At 45.2% G+C, this 20,737-nt stretch overlaps 1 protein-coding gene across 1 annotated transcript in view; it reads right to left on the minus strand.

Moving 5' to 3' along the window:
* SNTG2 (syntrophin gamma 2) overlaps positions 1 to 20,737 on the minus strand; it is a 1,542,102-nt gene that overhangs the window by 798,419 nt on the left and 722,946 nt on the right. The window contains exon 10 of the mRNA XM_069605189.1: positions 17,681 to 17,810. Coding sequence (XP_069461290.1) covers positions 17,681 to 17,810 — 130 coding nt within the window. The remainder of the gene's footprint in view (positions 1 to 17,680; positions 17,811 to 20,737) is intronic.

A 20,737-nucleotide genomic window follows, 5' to 3' on the forward strand; every position in this document is an offset into this window, starting at 1 on the left:
GGTGGTGGGTGACATGAGTGGGGGCCTGGTGGAGGGTGCCCCTGGTGGCTGGGGTTTGGGGGTGGTGGGAGACATGAGTTGGACATGGGTGGGGGCCTGCTGGCAGGTGCCCCACAGTGCTGGGGGGTGGGGGTGGTGGGAGACATGAGTTGGACATGGGTGGGGGCCTGCTGGCAGGTGCCCCACAGTGCTGGGGGGTGGGGGTGGTGGGAGACATGAGTGGGGCCCTGGTGGAGGGTGCCCCTGGTGGCTGGGGTTTGGGGGTGGTGGGAGACATGAGTTGGACATGGGTGGGGGCCTGCTGGCAGGTGCCCCACAGTGCTGGGGGGTGGGGGTGGTGGGGGACATGAGTTGGACATGGGTGGGGGACTGCTGGCATGTGCCCCACAGTGCTGGGGGGTGGGGGTGCAAGGGGACATGTGTTGGTGTTCATTAGTTCAAGGAGACATGTGCCTTTGCTGGGGGGCATGCCCATGTTGGGTGGGCTGCCTGCGGGACATGACCAGGGATGCAGGGTAGTCCCCTGTGGTGTGGGCTGCCTGCAGGGGCCGTGGAGGGTGTACAGGGTACACCTGGGAGGAGCCACACTGTCAAATCACATGTGGAACTTCCCGCGAACCCCTGAAATACACGCGCCCAGGCTATTCGCGTGTGGAACTTCCCGCGCACCCCTGAAATACACGCGCCCAGGCTATTCGCGTGTGGAACTTCCCGCGCACCCCTGAAATACACGCGCCCAGGCTATTCGCGTGTGGAACTTCCCGCGCACCCCTGAAATACACGCGCCCAGGCTATTCGCGTGTGGAACTTCCCGCGAACCCCTGAAATACACGCGCCCAGGCTATTCGCGTGTGGAACTTCCCGCGCACCCCTGAAATACACGCGCCCAGGCTATTCGCGTGTGGAACTTCCCGCGCACCCCTGAAATACACGCGCCCAGGCTATTCGCGTGTGGAACTTCCCGCGCACCCCTGAAATACACGCGCCCAGGCTATTCGCGTGTGGAACTTCCCGCGAACCCCTGAAATACACGCGCCCAGGCTATTCGCGTGTGGAACTTCCCGCGCACCCCTCAAATTCACGCGCCCAGGCTATTCGCGTGTGGAACTTCCCGCGAACCCCTGAAATACACGCGCCCAGGCTATTCGCGTGTGGAACTTCCCGCGCACCCCTGAAATTCACGCGCCCAGGCTATTCGCGTGTGGAACTTCCCGCGAACCCCTGAAATACACGCGCCCAGGCTATTCGCGTGTGGAACTTCCCGCGCACCCCTGAAATACACGCGCCCAGGCTATTCGCGTGTGGAACTTCCCGCGCACCCCTCAAATTCACGCGCCCAGGCTATTCGCGTGTGGAACTTCCCGCGAACCCCTGTAATACACGTAGCCCGCTCCCCCAGGCCCGATCGCGTGAGGAACTTCCCGCGCACCCCTCAAATTCACGCGCCCAGGCTATTCGCGTGTGAAACTTCACGCGAACCCCTGTAATACACGTAGCACGCTCCCCCAGGCCCGATCGCGTGTGGAACTTCACGCGAACCCCTGAAATACACGTAGCCCGCTCCCCCAGGCCCGATCGCGTGAGGAACTTCACGCGAACCCCTGTAATACACGTAGCCCGCTCCCCCAGGCCCGATCGCGTGAATAACTTCACGCGAACCCCTGAAATACACGTACCCTGCAAATCGCGTGTGACACTTCCCGCGCACCCCGGTATACATGCACACGTATTTTTTGTCAGTGGGTGTCCGTGTTTGTGGGTACCCCTTTGCACGTCATTTTTCCTGGAGGGCCACAGTATGGGACATTCATCATGGCAGTATATAGGTGCTATTTGTTGGCGCACCTTTTGGCGCACATTTCTTACAGCCGCAGAGACGCTACCGCCTCCTTTCTTGTGGCGGTCGTGTTTGTGCCTGTGCGCTGGTTTGAGCGTGCGCTTTTTTCCCCTATTCTATTCCATGAATACGTGTTGTAGGCGAGCGTGTGGGCGTTCCGCGCACTTGTGCCCTGTACTTCCCCCGTGACGCCCACGTTTTGGCAAGTTGTTCCCCATTCCGAGTGTTACGCCCGTGTTCTGCCTACTTTTATTGCGTGCGCCGCGCTATGTGCGAATTTCGCTGTGGCCTGTGCGATTTTCGCTGTGACCTGGCGCACGCTGTTAGATGGCCTGTGCGCCAACGTGCGCCAACGTGCGCCGCGCACTTTTTTTTCGCACATCCGCTGGTTTTCTCGCGCACGGCCTTCCATGAATCGACGTGCGCTGCTTTTCGTGCGATTTTCGCACTTGCACTGCGATTTTCGCTATTCCACTGCGATTCGCACGTTTTTGCCCACTTGCGCCGCGCTAATTATTCCATGAATCGGCCTCTAAATATTTATCATAAACATACGTGCAAAGAGAAACAATCACCTAAAAAACACATTAGAAAATGTAAAACCTTTAAAACCTTATTTTAAAACATTGTTGGTATTAGTGCTGTTACGATTCACCATAATCACATCTTGTCTTTGCAACCATTTAATCCGGGTACTGGAGGGTTTAAAGAATACTAAGGAGAGACTTTCAGATTAGGTAGGGTCCTCTGATATCTATACGCCTGTTTACCCTCTATTCAAGGAAACATCTTTAGTTGCAGGGAAGTTAAGGTGAGCAAAACCTTGTAAAAAATAAAAACTTGAAATTTAAGGGTAAGGTGAGAACGTAAAACAACAATACCTATTGTCATTTATTTAATTCAGTTTCAGTAATTCAAATCTCCCAATTGTTTGTTTGTTTCTGTGATTACATTGTGAACAGTGGCAGTTGTTTAGCTGCAAATAAAAACACTCAAGTCGTTACTCATGTTATCTTCGAATGTAAGATTCTGCAATTCATTGGCTGATGCTGTAGCTGCAGCTACAGATAATAATATTTAAAAATATGCAACTTTGCGCATGGAATAACAAAACCCTTGCCATCACTGGTGACAACACTAATTACATTGTATAGAAGTGATTACAACAATAATGGAATTAGAGGGGGCGTGGCTAGCTAGCAAGCGATGCAGACGTGAGTTCTGAGAAGCTACTGCGGCCGGCAGCAATATCCTGCTAAATATCCTGTTTCTGTGGTGAGAAAAGGAAAAAGAACTACACTTGCTGGAAAATAATCATGTGGGGATTGTTCGGTCGAGACGAGATCTACGAAGTCCGCCTGCCAGAGGAGATGTTACTGTGAAAAGACATGACTCATCGGCTTGAGCATCCCCACAAATTGGCTTCCAAGACTAATCTGATCGGGGGAGAAGCAATGCTCAGAGTGAAACGGTGGCACCAATAGAAACGACAGACCCGAAATCTCCCGATCGGGGTGGCAAACACGGTGAAACCAAGAGCCTGCATACGGCACATCCCTTCCTGCTGATAAGCGAACACGGCAGCCCGTGAGATTGTGGCTTGTTCTGGGAGGGCTGCTGCCGTGACCGCACAGAAAACAGAGGCAAAGAACAGGCGTGGCACTGCAGTTGAAGATGGATTAAAGGCATCTGCGGACAGCACCAAACCCACGACTTGGAGGTCCCGGGGACGTGACGGGCATCCAGAGGCCACTGAGGCAGCCCTGGGAGGTGAACATCCATAAAAGTCCTGGAGCCATCCTCCGGAGGCATGGGTGCCGGCGTTGTCCCTCAGTGCCGCCTTAATCCATTGGACACCAACAAGACCCTGATCAGCGTTGGAATGATCCTGCACTGCGGAACCACAACCCGACCTGGGTAGCAACACCGCAGCAACTGGCTGGCCGGGCAGGCATGAACACCAGCTCCAAGCGTTGCTAATGGTGAGTCCAGGAAGGTGCCCAGCCTGCATGTATAACTATTGAACTAACTGGCAGCGTAATATATATGCAAACACCTGCAGTAGCGCGGTGCTGCACAAACCCAAAACACATAGCTCCACTGCTGGCAAGATCACGCTCTAGAAGTTGGGACCGCTGCCAGGAACCACGAGGGACATAACGGGACGCAATATGACACAACAACGCAGTCCCCCCTACTTTGTGGAGCTGCTTGACTAGTGGCCACCAGTACAGAACAAGTAACAGCTGCCAGACAGCCACACCTTGGTGACGACTGCTGCCATACCAAGATATCCAACCATAGCGGCCCTGTTCCGCTATCAACTACTGGGCAACGGACATCCTTCCAGCCCTGGTCGGCTCTTCTCCCATGCTAGCACAACGGAACCACCTTGACAGCAATCAAGGAAACCCCTCGCCATGACCATAAGCGAGATGCCCGCTGCATCCTTTCTATAGTAGCTGGTGCTCTGGGCAATTGAAGACAATCCCAAGACTCCCCAGGGAAACTAAACAAACCATGGCTTATGATCCCTGTGTGTGGCACAGGCACGACCAATCCACACTGCAACGTGGCAGTTGGGAGTGATACTACTTTTTACCTCCTATTACTGGGAAGCATAGTGCAGCATAGGGAATGGACATCCAACAAAGACCAGATACCGGGATAGCGTCATGACCTCTTGAACACGGAGTGACCTACCACAGGAAGGAAAGCAGGGTAACAGTGGCTGCCCGGGAGATTGGTTAGAGCAGAACATCCTGAAGAAAAAGTGCGCTGGGGCCTCGGAGGGGTCAACTACACCTTGACTCTACCACAGAGATCAGAGTGGCTAGCCAGAACTGCACATATGTGGTATACCACGAATACCAGAGAGAAAGGAGCAAATAATTGGCAAAGCCTTTGATCATCCACGCAAACAGTCATTACTCCGAGCATCCCAACACTGTGCAAATACCAGCTAGCCCTGATGCCACAAGGGGGTATGCTACATAAGCATGCTGGAGCGTTATAGACAGCACCAAGTGGGAATTGTTCTCCCTGTATAAAGGACACAGGAACCCCTGATGAAACACACTGTGGACTCTGGCACAGTTAGCGATCAGTTATCTAGTTAATCAATTTGAATTCCCACGAGTAACATATCCAAAGTCTGCAAGGTGCCCACAGACGGAACTGCACTAGTTCCACAGCCACTTGCCTCATGACCGAAAGAAGATGTCCACCCAAAGCAAAATGGATCAATATGCTACATCCACAACGACGGTCCCCGTTGACCAAGGACAACTAGAAAGCATGGCAGAAATGGAAAACACTATCTTCTTGAAAGATGTCATGAACGCCATTGCAATCTCACATTCATCTATGGAAGAAAAGATGGATGGTATCAGTGCAGATGTCGCCCTGCTACGACATGACCTGCAAAAACAAACTTCACCCACCGGGGATGCGGAGAACTGTATATCGGGGCAGGAGATGGGCTCTGCACTGTGGAACAACAAATGTCCACAGTAATAGCACGTCTGAAAACAATGGAAGAAAGGGTGGACGAGGGAGAAGGCAGATTCTGACGCAACCACAGCCACATCCTTGGCCTTCCTGAGAAATCAGAAAGGCCAAATATGGAATTATTCTTAGAGCAATGGCTAGCAGACATTTTCACACCAAAGACATTCTCCAACACCTTCTCGGTCAAACGAGCCGGCTGCATGCCGACCAGACCACCAACTCCTGGCGCACCACCATGTACAGTAATTGTCAAATTGCTGAATTATAGGTTCCCAGACTACACCAGAGAAGTACAATGTGCCAGGCAATCCTTTGACCAGCTGAAAAAACATCTAAAATCCTTTACTGTCAAATACGGTCTCATATTCCCGGCACAACTCAAGATATACCACAAAGGCACAACAGTGCACTTCACAGATCCTAAGGACACATGGAGATGGGCAGAACAACAGATTGAAGGCGATTGGAGACCATGAAAAACAAACAAAAAACAACAGACCCCGAGCGAAACATGACTGAAACCCATCAAATTGGCCACCACATGAGCAGGAGCCTGATCCACTGCCACCTGTGATCGACAAACAGTGACTATACTTGTGAATACCAAGATGACAGTCCTACTAACCTGAGATGTGCCGGAGCAATAACGAGCTCCTAAATCCAGAACCAAAGTGCAAAGACAATAACCAAGATTGAAATCAGGGCTGCGTGGGCCAGCGCACCCCCCCCGGATACATGTTACCTGCATCACCAAAATCATTTGCTTGTTGTGATTGGCGATACAACTCACATTGTTTTAGTTTGATGGTTTGGTAACCGACCGTTTCGTCTACCAACAAGTTCGGGCGACAGATGCTTCAAGTTGGGTCGGAGTATAGGGTGGGGAAGGGAAAGTTGTGAAGTTTGTAAAGTTTGTTTTTGCATTCAAATCCACTATCTAAACCTAATCACCAATACACACCAAGAAGCACATATACAAGGCACTCCCCCTATATGTCCCATTACCCCAATACACAGACACATATTAAAGGACCGTTACAGAAACGACTAGAGAAAATGTGAAATCCCTGAAATTCCTCACATGGAACATCAATAGCCTTGCCAAAGGAATATAGCAGCGGCAGGTCATGCAGTTTCTCAGCAGGCACTCCCTGGATGTTGCCATACTCACTGAAACGCACCTAGCCAGCACAACATGCACCCTTTTTAGATGCTCAAACTATCGCACAGCATTGCATGCAGGCTTCTCCAGAGGTTCTAGGGGGGGTCCTGATTCTGCTACATAAGAGGCTCCTCTTTACACTCTCCAGAGTGATGCAAGATCCTGGTGGTAGATTTATATTGGTACAAGTCTCACTGTGTAAAGAGACACTCACAATTCACAATTCACGCCCCCCATTACTCATGATGGATTTAATAGGTGACCTTACACCAATGATTACAGTTCACACATAAGACCTTTGGGTTTTAGGTGGCGACTAACTACGTCATGAATGTGATACTAAACCGTACGCATTTGCGAAATAGAAACCCCAATGAATGTACTAAACTGGCCGCCTTCATGTCGGCATGCGGTCTACGCAACATATGGCGAGATCTATACCCTACAGAGAAAGGGTACTCGTATCACTCTGGAGCCCAAACCTCTCTTTCAAGACTGGTCTATTTCTTGCTCCCGTTGATAGAGGCCCATAGAGCAATTAATGCAACCCTGCTCCCCTGTAGAATATCTGACCACTCACCCCTGAAGATGGAACTAAAGACAAACAGACTGCTCACCCCCCGTCCTGGCGATTAAAGAATTATTATTCGGGCTTCCCGGAATTCATTGCCAACATTCGTGATAAAACAACTACATACTTTGAGATTAACAGTGGAACAGTGGATGGTACGGATACCCTCTGCGAAGCATATACAATGGTGCTCGGAGGAGAGATTCTCTCCTGGACATCGGCCCATAAAAAACTACACCAGCAAAAAGTTGAGGAGGCCAAACAGGAAGTACTGCAATGAGAAGTGGAACACATAACTAAGGGATCACCCGAAAAAAAAACTGATCCCTCCTAGTGGCTAATGCATGCCTCCACAGTGTTGCCCTAGATAATGCCAAGCAAGCACACTTGGAGATGCGTACACAACTGTATGAGACTCGGGACAATGCTGGCAAAATATTGCCTTGGCTGGAAAGAAGGGATGCAGGTCACTGACAGGTCAGGGAACTCAAAAACAAACCACTCGATCGCGACATTGCAGAGGGCTTCGCTGACTACTGTGAAACCCTATATAAACTCCCTACCAAACCGACTAACATGGCCATGTTAGACCACATTGCACTTCCATGTTTGGCCACGATTCAAAAAACATATTTGGAAGAAGACATCATGGAGACAGAGATTGTGGTAGCGATCTCTCAAATACAGTTGGGAAGACACCGGGACCTAACAGATTCCCAATTGAAACTTTGAAAAAACTAGGAGAGAATGAAATCTCCCCACCTGCTCAGAATGTTTCTCCAATGTAAGCAACAGGGAATCCTAACCCTGGATGTAGGCAAAGCCAGTATTGTTGTTATACCAAAGCAGGGAAACCCCTCAGAGCTATGCAGTTCATACAGACCAATCTCGCTAATTAACAGCGAAAATCTTAGCAAAAGTACTTGCGTATAGATTGCAAACAGTAATATCCTCACTGGTACATCTGGACCAATGTGGGTTTTTGCCACAAAGATCCACACGCATGAATATCTGCAGATTACATTTGATCCTGGAAAGAGCTTCAGCCCTCCAGGAACCCTTTGCTTTACTAGCGGTAGACTTTGAGAAGGCTTTTGATTCTGTCTTCGGGGAAACACTGTGGAAAATTATGAGGCGAATGGGATTCGCGGAGATCTTCGTGAGTTGGGTCAAACTCCTGTATGAATCTCCAATGGCGGAGGTAAGATTTAATGGTTGGCCATCTTGAACGTTCCAATTGGGGAGAGAGACTCGCCAAGGGTGTCCCCATCACCATTGCTCTTTGCATTGATTATCGAACCCCTAGCCATACTGCTACATCAAACAAACTCATAGAAGGGATTTCACTGGCCCGAGGGGGTGGAAGACAAGGGGCCTCATTACGAGTCTGGCGGTAACCGCGGCGGTAAAGGGGTAGATCAGGCTATCCCCTTATGCTGCTCATACCGTATTGAATTTGAACACTTTCGCTATCTGGGGATCCAAATCACATCAAATCTTCTGGAATAAATATCCCAAAACCTGCACCCGATGAGGGAATAATTCATGGCAGATGCTCAACACTGGGTATTGCTTCCACTGACCCTACTGGGGAGGGCTGCACTCTTCAAGATGCTGGCACTGCCACGCTTCTCATACATCCTCCAAAATGCCCGCTCCGGATACCAGAGTGGAAATTACAAAGAATGGAAGGTGCCCTTAGGACCTTGATATGGGGATGTGGACACCCACGAATTGCACTACAAACACTGCAGAGATCTGTCTAGAAGGGGAATAGAACTACTACACCTCCGATCATATTACTGGGCAAGTCAAATGATGGTGGTTAATGACATCCTACACGGGGATAGAAATGTATCTCACATTCGAGCAGAAATCAACGCATTACAGGATATCTCCCCACTTGGGTTCCTCTACCAAACCCTGGCAAAATCCCCACCCCACACTATTGCAACTCACACTGCACAGATATGGCAAGAGGCCCACAAACACATTGGTTGGGAAAAGAAAGTGACCCCGATACAAGCACTATGGGGAAACCGTAATTTACCCGAGCTGAATAACTACCGATATGGTCGGGATGGATATCGGCGGGAATGATGTAGATTGGGACATATTTACTGAATGCAAAATAGCCTCCTTTTAGAACCTAACAAGTGAGTTTGGCCTCCCTGACACAGAAGACTACCATTACCGGCAACTGGGTCATGCAATACATTCACACCTTCCCATACTCTTGGACATGCAGAATGCACACTGCTAGAGAGAAACTTTGGGCCTCATTACGAGTCCGGCGGTAACCGTGCCGGAAAAAACGGCAGGCTGCCGCCAGACCTGGAATGAATTACCGCCCCTGGACTTGCCGGATTTACCGGGGCATTACAGCCCCGGTGGTCCAGTAATTCGAGAGGCGGAATAACATTACTCCCCATTCCCATGGGGCCCATGGAGACACTGGCACCGTAATTAATGGTGCCGGTGTTTCCATTTCCGTCTGCAGGCGGGTGGCATCACTCCTACCAGGTCAGACCTGGTGGGAGTAACACCATCAGCCTGCAGAACTCGTAGTTTTCCAATCCAGAAACAACGTGGCAGCGGGTTTACTGCCACCGTTGTTTCCGGACCAGCAGGCTCCTAATGAGGCCCATTGTCTTGGAACACATACCCATCAGAATCACCTCCATAATGTATAACGTTCTAGTCTCCTTTGCCACACATGAACTATCTAGACTCAAATTGATGTGGGAATTAGATGTTGGAACAATAACGTCGTAGGACTTGCTGATAGCATTGATGCACCTGCGGGAAACCGCAATCTCCTCAAGACTCTGGTTAGTGCAATTTAAGATCCTACACAGAGTCTACGAACCCCGAGTTGCACTGCATCGTTGGAGTTGAGCCACTAACCCTAACTGCCTTTGCTATCTCAAGGAAGAAGGCAGTTTCTTCCATATTTTATGGGAATGCCCCCAGATCTACAGATACTGGCAACAATGCTGCAACAAATTAACTGAAGTCCTCAGACAGGAAGTACCTGTGAACCCCAAATTGATGCTATAGGGTTTTGAAGAGGATGGAACCAACACTCGCTTTGAGAAACTATTTCTTTCCACAGTTACAGGGTTGATCAAATGGAACATAGCCTGACTGTGTGGATCCGGCATTTGTGCAATAGCTAGCAGATATAAATACATGTATGTTAATGGAACAACGTATGTGCAGGGCCAGAGGCTGTCCTGGGAAAGCAATAAAGATTTGGCAGAAATGTAAGTGACCTAATGGGTGCCCAAATACACGATTTTAAATAGAGAATGGTGGACATGAGTAATTTGGAAACAATATGTGGATTCAACTTTTATGTAATGTGAGTGTTTTCATCTATGTTTTAAAATTAATAAAAGGTTACATTTAAAAAAGAAACTGCTAAAAAAAAAAAAATTACAGAATTAGACATAACATAGGTTTGCCCATGAAAAAGGGTGGGGTCCCTGTCCTGCACCAAAGGCCATAGCTAGGGGTTGGTTGGTGTTGAAAAATACCAATGCGCATGGTTAAAAGCCATGCATAGTAACCCATCACTGTTTTAAAGTGGGAAACATTGAAAGCTGTAGACAGTGGTCATGGCGAAAGGCCATAGCTAGTGCCCATTAATATGTTAGAATATACAGATGGCACAGTTAAAGGTTGTGGCCACTGACTAGGATTTTGTTGAAGACCATGGCTATTGGCTCTTTAGTCTATATAATATACAGGGGGCACGGTCGAAGGCCATAGCTAGTGTCTGATTAGTGATGTATAATACACAGTGTGCACGACCACAAACCATAGCTTATTGCATTTTATTATTTTAAAATATAGTATGGACATGGCCAAAAGATGTACAAACTGCTCAATGTCAAAGGCCATGACTAGTGGCCCATTTGTATGTTAGAATATATAGTGGGCACAATCAAAGTTTGTGGCCAGTGGCCAGTATTGTGATAAAGTCCATGGCTAGTGCATAATCAGTGTATAAAACATACAGTGGACACGGTTGAAAGCTGTATCCACTCGTAAAGGTTAAAATCTATGGTTGGTAGCCTGTTAGTGTTTTAAAATATTCAGTGCACATGGGTGAAGGTTGTGACCACTGTCCATAACTGAAGGCCATGACTAGTGCCCATTCATGTGTTAAAATTCATTTGGCCATGCAAACTGACCATGGATCAAGGCCATGCTTAATGGCAGTTACTTTTGTCATTTAATTAGTGTTGACACCAGTGATGGCATCAGTGATGTGATTTGTAATGTCATCAGTGTTCTCATACAACATGTAATTAGTGATGTCATCAGTGATGTGATCTGTGATATCATCATTGTGATAATAGGCTGCGCAACTGGGGGCGTGAAGTTAAGGTGGCTCTAGCTGAATTTCAGGGGGTTTATTGCATTATGTTTTCACCTTAACTTCCCTGCAACTAAAGTTTTATCCTTGAATTTCAGGGGTTTTGGTATTCCATACACAAAGTTGCATATTTTTTAATATTATTATCTGTAGCCACAGCTACAGCATCAGCCAGTGAATTTCAGGATTTTACTTGCAAAGCTAACATAAGAAACAACTGGAGAGCTTTTATTAACAGCTATTATTCACACTTGAATTACTGAAGAGAATTACCCTTTCCCTTACACTTTTGTGGCGAGCCTGGGGTGGAGGGGTATTGCCTTTATCAGCCTTGCAGGCTTTTTTACTTCCACCCTTTAACTTTCCTTTACCCCTTATCACCTCCAGCTCCTCCATCACTTTGGAGATGTTAAGCCAGTCTTCCATCACTGCCATATTTTGGGAACTGTGCCCCATGGAATGACTCAGTGCTTGCTGCAGTATCTCACCCATGCTAGGCTGTAGTATTTTTTGGCTCACTTGAGCCCTGCCTTCCTCGCTTGAGCTGGACATGCTGGGTATAGGGGACAGTAATGCCACAGTATTCATTTCCAGGAGTCTTGGGCCTGTGCCCATCTTAATATGCTCTTAAGGCATATATAAGCTATTATTTCCGTGATGTAAGCTCCTTTCCTCCTTGAAAGGCTGGTGTGTCTTATTTGGTCATAAGGTGGCGCTAGCCTATCATCAATATGCTTTTTCCCAGGTCTGCCCGACCTGCTTATCTCCCTGCACTCTCCATGTTCGTTTTGACAGAGACTTCTTTGGTCAATGTCTTTCTGTGGAATATATACACTTTCCACCTCTCTCTGGGATTCTACTGAGATGGGCTAACTGTCACTCTCCAAAGGAAGTAAATGACAAGGAGCACCGGAAACCTTATAGAGTCACTGTCGTGCTCCTCCATATTCCGTGACAGCAGTGCCCCCTATCCTTAATGCGATCGCCGGAATGTTCGTCCTGTCGCATTCGCTTGAATTCTCTACACTCGCGGATATGCCCCGCCAAAACTTATGAACATGCTGGACGCGTGCTGCATTTATACTGTTATAACCACATTATAATCACTTATGCAAATAAACCACTGCATATCACAATGTAAAGAACATAATGTTGGGTACTTAATTGGCTGCTCGAGCAGCAGAGAAAGAGGAAAGAGTGTTAAAGAGGATAAAGGACATGGTGTGTGATGATTGGTGGAAGGAATCATGTGTTTTGTTATTTCATGGACATCAAAAGAATGAAACTTTCACACAAAAGATATTGTGGGAAATGTAGTTTGGATGTGTTTATTTTTTGATGATGTAAAGTTTGGTTTGATTTATGCTGCTTGAGTTTGAGTAAAGATTGAGAAGCATAATACAAGCCTCCACGTCTTGACATAGAATTCAGTAAAAAGATGTGACTTTGTTTAGAACTTTGGTTTTTCCCAGTCGATTTCCCCTGTAGAAGTTCTGCTGAATATCTGTGGTGAAGGAAAAAAATATTTTGGGTTGATTGTAAAGATTGATTTGATCTCACCTAACTAGATATTGAGACATAAGACATTCTGATAACCATACACTTTAGGTACTTAGACAATAGTAAAATTGTTTCATGGGGGTGATACAATTGTGTGTGTTTTATACTAAGTACTTATTAGACTGTATAAAGTGATGAACTGTATTTTGGAAATGTGTTTAAGTGTGTTTAAGTAGAATTAAATATGTAAAACTGTTGAGAATTAATGTGTTCTTGAAAATTGTTTGTCTGCTAAAATTAACTGTATGTGATAAATGTCTCAATATGAAAATCAGTGTTTTGTAAACAAATGGATGATTTTGTTCTTCGACACTGTTTATGTTTAATTAAATCAGTAAGAAAGGTTCAGCAAGATGATTGTTGAGCATTAATGGGCATGGTGTGTGTTGACAAGATGAAAACAAATCCACCTGGGATATTGTAGAAGTATATTTTGCATGAATACTGTCTGATAGTAAACATTGGCCTAAGCACATTCGCATTGCACTGTAAATCGCATTTGAATGAACCTGAAACAAGCTGACTATGCCGCCATTGTAAGTTATTCGCCATTTTGATTAACTCCTGCTTTCTGTCCCATGTTAGAATTTGTGTTTTCGGCTCCTGCAGAGCAAAATTAACTTTGTGCTGTGTCAACGTAGATAGACATGCTGAAGCTGCCAAGGTGGATTGTTTGTCCTGCACTAAGGAAACCTTGGAGTTAAACAAGAGCCATGCTAATCAGTAATTTAGATGCCATCTGTACCAACAGTGTCTTCCCCATTCAAATAGTGAAACAGAATGATGAATAGCTGAACATGTGCTTTTGAAGAAATCTTTGTTTTCGCTCCTTGAAACTAAGCTGACTTTAAACTTAAGAACAAATGGTAGACAAATATAAGTAAATGAAATAAGGACTGTTACCTTTGTGTCCAAAGTTTGAAAAACATATGAAGTGTTTAACAGAAAACAACCAGCTATTCAAGAATGTTTTAACATGTATTAGTTATGTGGAAAGGCTATGTATCCTAGGTAAATGTGTTACACGAAGAGGGGCTGGACGATGTGTCCGGGATTGTGAGAAAAATGTATAAATACTCATGTTTTTGAAATGTCTACCACTGTCTCATCTCACAGTGTCTGCTTGCACACATTGCAGGGTGTTGAGAGCCAGACAGCTTTTCTGCTAAAATAAAGTGTACTTGCACCTTAGTACTCATGACTGGCGTATTTCTATTACGTGGTATTAAGCCTCAATATTCTTTTAATCTTTCAATATGAATAATGTTTATGTGGATGGATATTGTTATCATATCACTTAAAATGACCAGACTGAATTAATAGCTGATATTTAAAATGTTTGGGTGGTTGACATCCCTGAACGCTCAGTTGGATATCCAATTGCTCTCTGGAGTATTCAGATGACAGAGCTGATGGCCGTATCAAGCCATCCTTGGTGCAGTGCAGGAACTGGTGATAATTGGATTTTGCTCAAAATGGATTTGTGTAACTCCTGGTCAATTCAAAGAACAGGGGGTATGCTTTGCGATAAACAACATCAACATTGAAACATGGGAAATTGATCAAAACTATAGATCATTTAATTATGTCAAACAGCATGATGATACCTACTTTAGGAGATAGGATCCTAGCAAAACAGGACAATTTTATGCAGAACAATTAGCCAATTCTGGATCTCTATGGAAGTCCAATGATATAGAACATCACCTGGGAGAAAAACAAGGAAAAGGTGTCCAAACACGTTTGAAATTCAAGAGGTTGTTTCTCTGCCTGTTTACTAAGATCAGTCAAAGTGGCACAATCTGTCTGTGCCTTGCAACAGTCAGACTGATTTGGATCTCCAGCTGTTGACAACTCAATTAATTCAGGCAAGCACTTGAGGTCTCAACTCTGAGATCACTGAATTGGGTGTCACCACAGCAGGCAGCTCTGTGGCAACTAGGCCCTCTCCAGCAGGAGCAGGTGGCTCTGTGGTCTTGGGATCTGGTCTGGACTAGGTAGTATCGGGGGTCTCGATCTTTCACCATCTCGAGGTGGAAGAGCTTCTGGGCCAATGGTCTCACATGCTGCTTACTGTGCTGCTTCTGTGAACCTAGATTTAGTGACTATGACTTTGATTTTGGCATTGGGTTGATCATTCCCTGACAGAGAGTTCACTGAAATTGAATTCTTGAAAACGACACAGCGTTGAAAGGTTCCCCGCTCCAACTAAACTTAACAATTGCCAGTGGTGTGACTAGGGAATATTTTGCCAGCCCCTGGTTTAGTGGGAGTTCATCATCTATGATTTCCACATTTACTATTGCCTCCTCCTCCATGAGACCAGCACTAACAATGACATACTTGGGTTTACCCTTGCAAGCTGGATCTCCTCTTCTATGTGTCATCTCTCAACATAATAATAATAATAATAATAATAATAATAATAATAATATTCATAATAATAATAATAATACATTTCTTGTATAGCACCACACACCCATAGATCCAGAGCGCTGAAATAACAGAAGACATTATTATCCCACAGACTCAATTTATCGACCTCAGAAGGATGAAAGGCTGTGTTGACCCTGATAGGACTTCGAACAAGCCACAGCAGGCTGCACGCAGCTATCAGCAGTGAGTGCTTATCTAAAGCAGCTTCTTTGGGATGTGCATACAGGTTCCCATTCTTAGTGGAACCCTCACTCCATTCTGTGATGAGGTACATGGCATGCTTTCACATCGTGCTTTTGGAATATTTCCTGGCCAGGGTTGAGGACCTGTGTCCCTGCCCTCGTTGGATTTTCTTTAACCAGTTACCTGCTATTCTGGCTCATATGTGGTTACCTGAGCCTTTTTCTGAACTTGAGTGCTCAAATACCTGTAGGAAGCCTTTCCAAGCTCTGTGGGGTATGTGATGCTCTAGCCCACTACATGCTGGTATAATCCTGTCTCACAATTTGTAAGGCTATTCCCACATGCAACCAAATTATACATGCCCTAAAAAGTGTCAACAAATGGTTAACAAGGGCTGCTCCCCATAACTCTTCCATCACCACCTGGAGGCAGAAGATGAGCTTGAGTGTCTCAAACTAATCAAAGATACATTTCCTCAGCTCATATGGTTGGATGAAGCCCTTAAACATGTGGTGCCTAGGCTTTCCTTCCCCATTGTAAGTGTTGCAGGTCTGTTTGTTCCTCAATACTATCTTGTGCAGTATCACATACTCCCTGTGTTCATGCTCAGCTAAAGTTCTGCCTTTGGTCTGCTAAAGCTGCAGCTTGCCTCTGCTTCCATACAGCGAGGGCCACCCTTCTTTCCACATGAAGCAACTTCCTGTCAGCTAGTTCTTTCCCAGTAAGGCACACCTGATACTTAATAAAAGCTTTGAACAATGCTGAAACGGGGCACACACTGGATGCCTTTGATCGAGGGGACATTTGTGAACTTTGTGATACCAAACCATCCAATTTCTCAAATGAATGGTGGGAAGCACTATCACTGTTATTCTCCCTGTCCACTTCCACCCCACCCCAGAGACGTGAGTACCTGGGCTGGAGGCTCCTTATCACTACTGGCCATCCTGGGAACCCTCCATCCCCTAGTTTCATCAAAAGCTTGGAGGCTTTTGAGCAGGTCAGCTTTCCTAACCATGCTGCCACAGAGCCTCTTTCTTTGTCGACATAGTTCCCATAGATCAAAGAAGGTGTGTGAAGCTCATTTGAATTCCATTGTGGCATTAAGAAAGCCTGTCAATGTTTCTAACATGAATTGCTCACTCTTAATTTTGGATGACTAAGCTGTAGGCACAGTTTATATCTAATCCAACCGTTGCCCACTAGTGTAACATTAGATATGGCTTTCATAATTATGTGAACTATCATCCAGCATTAGAAAATATTTATTATATTTACAGATTACCCGGCCAAAAGATGATAGTTTATCAAAATGATTATGTTTTTGCATCAGAAGTGCATATTTAAAAGTAACCTCTGCCAGCAGTGACTTTGCTGTCACAACAGTTGTCAAGCAGGTCCTCTGCGACCTCTAAACCTGCTCTGTGCTACTGGAGAGGAAGAACTGTGCATCAGATGGATTGAAGGAGCAGGACACAGGTGTACACTTTGCTTTTGGTATATAGCTTTAAGAAAGTGGGGTATTTCTAGCATATCACCCTTTCAGAGATGGATTACCTGCATCACTGTGTGAGTCATTAAAAGCAAAAGGCAAGGGATTCTACACCCTTGCCAGATTTCAGTCCTTCACAAACTGACTTGCACAACAAGCTCATGACATTTGCAAATCCACAAAAGTCATTCTGTAACTCCATCAAATCTTAACACAGATCTTGTGATAATTGCAATGAAAAATAATGTGTAAAGATGAATTTGACTGATAACGCTCAACCCAGAATATAGTGCCATTAAAGTGAGGGGTGCCTTAACTGGTGACTGTGCCCCATAAAACCTCCTGAAATACATTTTTAAAATACACAAAACAAGAAATAATATTAAAACATGCACACAACATTACTAGAACAATTTTAAACGCAAGAGTTGGCATCAGTTTCAGAACATAGCGAAATGATTTGCCTCCTAAGGCGTAACGCATCAAACTTTAAAAAACATGAAAGGTTTGAAAACTTTGCAAAGGGTAATGAAAAGAGGACCTACGTTTTGAAGTGTCAAATCACTGATGTTAGTGGATAATGCTCTCAGCCAGTCGACACTCTCCTGGGCTGTATAAAACTGAAGATTCCCCGAGCTAACTCCATCAAGTGCCAGCACTTCAAATGAACTAGGTCTGCAGCAACAACAAAATACACCAAGTGGGAAGACACATCAGTCTCTCTGAGTCCGCAAGGTTTTTCAAAACGTCTCTCGACAATTAAAACGTTTCCCAGGCCCATGTGCATTGCCTTCAGAGGGGAAATAAAAGCACACACAATAAGCACCCCTGCTATCCTAATGTTGTGTGTCTGTTCTATTCACCTTACAAATTAATTTCACTTGAATCACTTACAACACATTTTCATTAATAAACGTAATACCTTCAATCCAAACACGAGGAAAAAGCGACATGCGTTGACCTACTTTTTTCATAAATGATAATAACAAGACATGTGTGAACATTAAAATAACAATAGCAACAATGCATTGTAAATATCGCATGTTTAGTGGTTTCTGAACAAACTATGTAAGAAAAGATGTTGTTTAAAAATACATATTAAAATCCATATCTTTTTTAAATGCGTTTGATTGAGATTAGTTGCATACATGTTTCACACAGTTGGACATGAAAACTTCACAAATCCACGGATAATGAATGATTTGGCTTAGATCTGGGAGTCCAAACATATAATGTTATATGTTTACTCATAGGGAAATCACTTCGACAATAAGTGTATTTTCTCCTTGTTTTAACATTAATTGTATTGTGTATACTGTATAAGGAATTTCTTTGAGAAATAGCCCTCCTTATAGCTATTTCAATTTAAATAGAGCCTCGATGTGACAGGAACTTTAATGGGCATTCCCAAAGATGTACAGATCAACACAGGCCACTCGTGTTTGTGGGGATCGGGGTATTTTGGCCATGGCAATTTTACTGCGGCCCACCATTGAAAATCTATGCCGCAAGGTCCCCTTTTCTCATATTTTTTTATTTGTCGTCTGTCTCCAGTCCTCAGGAAGTGGGGGATACCCCCATAACCTCCAAGGCCATCATTACCGAACATGGGAGTAGGGGACAACCCCGCAACCTCCACTCCCCATGTTTGGTATTGACTATTCAAATTTCTCGAATCAAATTGATGGAATGGTACTGGCCTTATTCGGCCAGATGTACCATTTGATCAATTAAATTCAATCAAATTGGGTAATACCGTTTGTGTAGAACCCTTTTTTCCCCCTTTTTTCTGATTCAGTATAATTCTTACATGTTAGTGTCACCTCTTTGCAGGAGCAAATGGCACCGAGGGCTGCTGGTCAAGCTTATTAAAAAGTGCTTTGAAATATGACATCTTGGATTGGCATTCTGCTTCTATTGACGTGGTGAAGTTGATCAGGTGGGACACTGCATCATCTTGACAAAGAAGTGCCAAAACATTTGTCGACTTAATGGCGGAATACGGTTCCAGCAAGTGTTCAGGCTGTTTGTGTTGTGGTAGTGGGTTAGGCAGAAGCACTTTTCTAAGCAACAGAGTGTGATCAATGATGAAGGCAATACATCAAATACAGTTAACCAATAGAAAGGCACACCCAGGCGTATTATACTTGAGAAATACATGAATCTAGTGTTCACTGCAGCAGAAGGCAAAGGACAAAGTACACAGACTGCAGTTACAACGAACAAGCTACCTTTAAAATAACATTAACAGCAAACAAAAACAACAATAACATTCTAGCTTGGGTTCAGGCAAGATTGAATAAGAATTAGTAAAGATAATAGTTTTCCTTTTGTATTGGCATTGTGGTACAGGAGAAGAGTGTGTGAGAGAGCAAGGGAGGTAGACAGAGAGCGGGAGAGAAAGAGAGAAAGAGATATAGAGGGTGCTGTGAGACAAAGGGTAAGAGAGAATGAGGTTTCATTGGTGTTGTGGTATCTGGCATGGCTCAGCTGTTAACACATGGCGGGAGGCATAATACACGTTGTAGTGTTATCTGTCTAGCATCATCTTAATAGTAAACCAACATGAGGCGGGAATCTAAATACAGCAGACATGTATTTGGGGATCATACATTGCCAATAAGATTCTGAAATGGAAGACCAAAATACTCAAGATGTTGCATTACCTTGATTGGCTATGGGCCAATCATTACTAACTACATTTCACAATTGGTAACGACACTGTCACTAATCTCTGTTTTTTTTTCCTTGGATTTTGCTTTAGTGTTGACACTGAACTGATTTATGTGTAACGGTTTCAAATACTAACCGCTGTCAGTTTCATATTCCTTGATTCACCCAACACATTTATAATAACTGCAAAAATACTCCTCCAGAACAGTCAACGTCTTCGAGTGGCTACTGATCTAGCCAGTATTGTTTCATCCACCCCATAAACAGCTACTCCAAGTCTAGAACGTAAAATGGCGGATATCATCAAGTCACTTAGCAGCTCGGTATCGCTATCCTTTCTTGTGGCCTGCAATGGCATCTGCGGGTTACCTGCGTAGTGCTGGTTAGCCAACAACAGTTTTTCATCACATACACATACAGGCATTCAGATAGCAAAGAGGGAGGTGTATTACAGGTCTCATGAGCTGAAGATGATTTCCACTCTACCTAAATTGAGGAGGAAGTGCGTTCCACAGGGCGGTGACACTAACAGAACATGTGTGATCACCATTATCTTTCACTCTCATTCTGGGGATTGCAAAGACAGGAGTGTCTGCCTATCTCCAGAAAAGGAGGGGCATAGGCATTTTATTTTGTGTGCAATAAAGAACATTACCATTTGATTCAATGCATTTGTTTGGCACAACAGTCAACAGGCAACTAGAATACCTGTTTGATTGCGGTTGTGACATGACCCAATCTGGACACCTAGTGAAAGATAAGAGGCGTGACTCTGAAGCATCTTCAACTGTTTAATTAATTAGTACCCAGCGAGAGCCAAGCAGAATGTAACACACATTCTGATTGTCTCTCGCCATATCGTTACCCAGCTCGGAATCCCTCGGCCGGGATTCCACGGCTATTGTTCCCGGCAGGGGGCGTGGCAGCTC

This window comes from Ambystoma mexicanum, chromosome 4p (assembly GCF_040938575.1).
Source record: "Ambystoma mexicanum isolate Mex_15411 chromosome 4p, UKY_AmexF1_1, whole genome shotgun sequence".
In the NCBI taxonomy this organism is placed as follows: Eukaryota; Metazoa; Chordata; class Amphibia; order Caudata; family Ambystomatidae; genus Ambystoma; species Ambystoma mexicanum.